We start from the raw sequence: 6,000 nt of genomic DNA on the forward strand, positions 1-6,000 counted from the left end.
TTTATTGTAGAATTATGCAATATATTTAAACCTTGCTTTTTATCATTTCACGTGTTACACACTACATCTCTTTAAATACCAGATTTTCTTTGTAACTAATGCCGAAAACCATCCTTCAGTTTAATACAAATAGCTACCCACCCACATTGTTCATAATGATCAATCTCATAGAAAGAATGAGTCTGATAAGAGTGGAGAATCAGGAAAGGCGATTCAAGCAGTGTCATCTTGTGCAGATATATATTTACTCAACTGCTTGCCTTTGGCCTAATCTCTTTAATTAAACATAAAGGGTCAGCATTATTTTACTGGTAACTATTATGAAAGGATGGTCAGAACTTAAGAGTAAAACTCTATTTTATAGTGCTGTGCTCTGATCAGATTCAACATTTCATTCAACAAATCATATCTTCCATTTGTCATTTTGACCAATATCGAGAGGTGAGGGTTAATGCATCCAAGACTGATCCCCAGCAGGTTGGTCTCCCAGAGAAGGAGCTGGCCTCCAGCAGAGAACTCCATGGAAAGTGGCTACAGCCAAGTGCTTTAGACAATTAATTCAGGTAGAGCGCTGAGCTGGTGCAGACAGACCAAAAGCCAAGGGTCCCCTAACTTATATAGCTGCAACCATGAGGTTGGACCCCAGTCCCAGATCACATCTGGGAAGGGCTGGTACCTCCCAAGCCATGATGGCAGAAAAGGGCTGGAGGCCAGCGTCATGGGAGGGGAGAGGGAGGTACTTCTCAGAATATGCAGGAGCTTAAAAGTTCCACAGCTGAGGGGCCCAGGTGCCTCTCCTAGCATCTCCTATCTGACACTGCTGGATCCCTGTGTGCTGCCCCACCATGCAGTGGACCACAGAGGACCTGACATCTGTTGTGGCTCCTGTCTTGATGAGCTTCCCCAGCAAATGCTGCTCCAGAATGCCCAGTGTGGCACCATTTGCATGCACCTTGTTTGTATGTGCACCACACTGAAACTCCTCCAAGCACCAGGTTGGTCTCATCCCAGTTACCCCTCACAAGCATCCTGGGAAGCAGGTGAGCACTACTATTAACAATGCCCGTTTTAGATAAAAAAAAGTTGAAGCCCAGAGAGATTCAGAAATTTGGCTCAATGTCACACACTCAATAACTTATTTGAATTCAGGCAGTCTCACCCCAGTCCAAGCTCTTAGTCCCTCTTCTCTACCCTTTCAGCGTCTCTTAGAATACTCATGGGACTTCCTTGGTGGCGCAGTGGATAAGACTTCAAGTTCCCAGTGCAGGGGGCCCGGGTTCGATCCCTGTTCAGGGAACTAGATCCCACATACATGCAGCAACTAAGAGCTCGCATGCCACAACTAAGGAGCCTACCTGCTGCAACTAAGACCTGGTGTAACCAAAAAAAAAAAAATATATATATATATATAAAAGAATACTCACATCAGCTTCTGAAATTTTGAAGGCCTGTTCTTTTATTCGTTGATGCCACCATTTCTCCACATCCTTTCTTGTCTGCAGCGTATACTCTTTGGTCCACTTTCCCGTGGCACTGTAAATACCTCTGGAACATCCTGGAATCACTCTCCTTCCCCATTTGATGACATCTGGACCATCATGTAGCTGCCTTTTCAGAAGAGAGGCATATAAACCCAGCCTCTGCCAAGAAGGAGCCATTCTTCAAAAGGAGGGAAGGCCCTGAAAGAGAGGGCAGAAAGCACACCGTGTGAGCCGCCCGGAACCTCCCCGAGCTCATCCTTCCATTCAGCACAGCCAGCGCTCCCCGCCCGTCCACATGCTTTCCTCTTATTCTGATGACTTCTTCCCCTGAAAAGAATACTTCAGAAGTGCAATTGAGCTAAACACAAACTTCTCAATTGGAAAATATTAAACGTGTTCGATGCTCCCAAACAGCAAGATACAAAAGCCCCATAGGAACAAAAGGAGACCACCACCTGGGCCAGCTCCTGCTGCAACCTCACAGCTTGCTTGCGTGGGAAGCAGCAGAGCCACCTCTGGCCCTCGCCTTTAGGCCAGCCTAGGGTCTGTACAGGAGGCTTTAATTCCCATTGTCCAGGCTTCAGAAGAGCTCTAAGCACATCTGGGCTTGGGCTGAGGCTCAAGTATCAGAAGAGATCTGAACACAGGTCTCCCAGGAAGATCGGAGACTCTGAGCTAAGATTAGCGTTCTTCATACATACTACAAGCTACGTATACTCAGTAGGCTGAGCCAGGAAATAACCATTATTTAGAAGACTGCTTATTCATTTAGTTCTTCATTCACCTACTAAATATTTATTAAGTGTCACTAGGTCCACACACTATTCTAGGCACTGGGGATAGAGCAGTGAACAAAAACAAAGTCCCTTCTTTCATGGCACTTATATACTAGTAGAGAAAAGCAGATAAGAAACAAACAAATAAATATATAACATGTGGAACAGTGATGAGTGTTATGGTTTTCTGGAATACAACCCACAGGTTGGGGCCCACTAAGACATCTAGCTGCGAATCAAAATTCAACTTTAATGTTTCATTGGTTTCCTCCAAAGGTGAATTCCAAAAATGACCTCATAGAAGTTTCATGTTTTATCACTGTGTTAAAGCCTAAGGTGACAGTTCATCAAATATTTAAGATTTATGACTAAATAGCCTAAACTTTCTGCCTTCCTGCATAACAGCATTAGCTATAGTGCAGAAACAGACAAAAACAGACCTTTCAAAACCAGAGAGAAATGAAGGAAGAAACTGGCACTCTGAGCTGGCATTAATTCTTTTTTGTTTTGTTTTGATTTGATTTGAATTTTATTTTATTTATTATTATTTTTTATACCGCAGGTTCTTATTAGTTATCTATTTTATACATATTAGTGTATATATGTCAATCCCAATCTCCCAGTTCATCACCTCCCCCCACCCCCCGCTTTACCCCCTTGGTGTCCATACGTTTGTTCTCTACATCTGTGTCTCTATTTCTAAGCTGGCATTAATTCTTGATCCTCTCAAAATTTTTGTTTCGATGCTCGTTAGCCATTGTGAAAAAAGAAATACCAAAGAGTGCAGACAGATCACCAATATGAGCAATATGAAGGAAGGAATCTTAATTTCACTTAAAATTCTAATCCTGTCTCTATAACTTTCTTATACTATGCACCAAATTATAAAAAACGTATAACAACATTCCCTGTCTACATAACAATAAGCTTTCTAAAAATGTTTACATAATACCTGGCTCACTAATGACCTTTCCTGTACATAAACCAATGGTACAGACTAGAGAATTCTGAAATGGATCTGGGTATTTTAAAGAACTTAAAGTTCATAAAGCAAAAAGCACAAATAGATTAGCAAGTGATAGACTATTCAATGAATGGGGGACCGATTCAAATTAGAGCCCCACCTCAAACCAAAAAGCAGAGTAAATCCCACATAGATTAAAGAATTTTTAAAAATACCATAAAACAAGAAAAAACATAGATGAGTATGTACTAATTCTGTAAAAGGTGCAGGATGTTCTGTCCTAAGCATAAAAGCAATGGAAGATTTCATAAAGGAAAATATTAATAAAACTCTCTAAAAAATGTAAAATACCTGCATATCAAAACCACCACGAACAAAATTAGAAAGCAAACAAGCTGAGAGAAAACTGCCAAAACTACAACAAAAGATTACCCTTCTCTATAAAGAGTTCACATATGAGAAGAGAAAGAGTAACAACCTAATTTTAAAAATTGGAGACGGAGAAAAGAGGAAATACAAATTGGCTAACAAATACCTGAAAAAGAATGACTTTACAACTAATCAAAGAAATGCAAATTAAAACAACAAGGAAATATTTTGCTTATCAGATTGGTAAAAACCTGTTATAAAAAGAAATGTGCACTTTGATACACTCCTGGTGAAATGCAAACTGATTCCAACTCCCTGGGGAGCAATCTGGTAATATATGTGTCAAGACCCTTTAAGAAAAGTCCACACCCTTTATGTTAGGGGAACTCAGCCATAAGTGCACTCAGGGCTATGATTTACTGCAGCCCTGGAGCTCAGTCCAGTTCCCTTTCTTTACATCCCAGGCCCTGCTCTGGGACACTCCACCACCAAAGCCCTGATGGACATTGCCTCTTCCTGATGAGGAGCAGCCATTTTATTAGAGGACCATGCCCCTACCATGAATGTGAAAGGTGTGATTCATATCTCGTGCTATGATCAACTTGGCCCTTTTCTTCCTTAGCTCTGTCACATCCAGTTCCTTGCCTAGATGTTTGGAATCTTGTCTCATCTTCCACATCCTTCCAAAGTATCAATCCCCATTACTCCACTCCTCTTTAAGAGTCAGCCCTGATCTCAACCTCACTTAGGGCTTAAGGTTAAGTTTTTTGAGAATGGTGGGGGTAGCGGCCTGTGACCATAGAGGGAGGGGCCTGAGAACTGGACCCAAAATGACAATCATATACGGACAGAGAAACCTAGCAGAGTAGGAAAAAACGGGCAAAGAAACAGAACACAGAGAAGCACACGAGGGCATTAGCGTGCGCCCAAAAGAAAGTGTCTGAGAATGTACCTGGGAAATTAATCTTAAAGGAGCTATGTGCAAAAACAACAACAAAAAACCCCAACTAATTCTCTGTGACCTCAGGAAAATTACTTCCTGCCTAGAAAATCAGCTTCTCCTTAAGATAAAGGGGTAAATCCAGATGCTCTCTGATGACCTTAGAGCCCTAACATGCTGTGACAATGATCTGTGGGTCACAGAGAGGATGTGGGCCAATGGATGTCCTTCGAGTCTAAAGCCTCAGCCCCGGGAGCAAAGATCCAGGGACCAGCCGGGGTAGTGGAGCGGTGGAGAGAGGGGATTGAGTACAAAACTATACGTACATATGCGTTTTTCTGGGAAAGGGTCCAGAGCTGTCAACAGAGTCAGTGGCTCAAAGAATCTGAAGATCTGAATCTCAGAAACTTTTCCAGCTGGGAAACTGCACAGCTCCGAGACCACCAAACACAGCCCGCACTTTCCCTTCGGCTCCCGGCAAGTCGAAATCTACCAATCCGGGTAAAGGGGAGATCAGGCCTCGTATCTTGCCCCTATGAGCCCGGGTCAGGGTTTACCTGCTCACAGGCTCTGGCCTGCGGCTCCTTAACGCCTCGGTTACCACCTTAAGCGAACACGGCCCGGCCAGTCACCACGGGCGCCGCCATGTTGGCAGAACAACAACTTTATCGATGGCGGCCACTGCAGACACAGACAGGCGGGGGCGGAGCCGAAAGAGTAAGAACGCGGCTTGGTCCTGACTCCCGGCATTCCTTGAGGCCGGGGCCGCTGGGCGGCTGTCGCGGGTTCCGCTCTTCGGTCACTGGCACCGCCCCCTGGCCCCAAGCCCCGCCCTTGGGCCCAGACCTCCACCCTGCGTCTAGCGGCTGCAAAACTCTGGATATCCAAGGATAAAATTCTTCACAATTGTAGCAGGCGTGTGAAATTCATCAGTTTAGTGTCCCTAGGCGGCACGTGGTGTAAAGACCACTGGAGGAATCCCGAGGCCACGGTTCGAAGTACATCGTAGTTACAGCCTCCTCCTCCTCTCTCAACCTCTTGATCCTTAATGGACCACATGATGGTTAAGCCATCTTCCACCATATCCGTGGTCTAGCTGTGGGAGGGGAATTACCTGGCTGAAGTTGGAGGTAAAGTGTGCTTTCCTCACCTGATACTTGGGCTGGGAGTCAGGAAAATATGATGCCTGACCACCCACTTTCCTATTAGAGTTTATGTATTCCACCCTGTAACCTCCCCATCCCTGGCAAGTATTTCTTGCTATAAATAAATAAATGAATGAATCAATGAATGAATTGCAAAGGAACAGTGGTGTTAAAGTATAATTTTCAAAAACGTAAAACCTGTTTAAAGGAGATTTAGAAGAACACATATGTATGGGCAATCAGGAATACTGAAAGAAATTTGCTACTTGTGCAAAACTGGTTGATATCATGTAGGACTAGAAAAAGTAATGTTTGAGAGCTATCT

At 43.7% G+C, this 6,000-nt stretch overlaps 1 protein-coding gene across 1 annotated transcript in view; it reads right to left on the reverse strand.

Annotated features, from left to right (window-relative positions):
* The window catches only part of LARS2 (leucyl-tRNA synthetase 2, mitochondrial), a 162,136-nt gene extending 156,957 nt beyond the window's left edge, over positions 1-5,179 (reverse strand). The window contains exons 1-2 of the mRNA XM_082848549.1: positions 5,088-5,179; positions 1,425-1,679 (exon numbers count right to left, since the gene is read on the reverse strand). Of these exons, the coding sequence (XP_082704675.1) occupies positions 1,425-1,658 (234 nt within the window). The 5' untranslated portion in view covers positions 1,659-1,679; positions 5,088-5,179. The remainder of the gene's footprint in view (positions 1-1,424; positions 1,680-5,087) is intronic.
* Between the last annotated feature and the right edge of the window lie 821 nt (positions 5,180-6,000).

The sequence above is a fragment of the Leucopleurus acutus genome (genome assembly GCF_964270905.1).
Source record: "Leucopleurus acutus genome assembly, chromosome: 10".
NCBI lineage: Eukaryota > Metazoa > Chordata > Mammalia > Artiodactyla > Delphinidae > Leucopleurus > Leucopleurus acutus.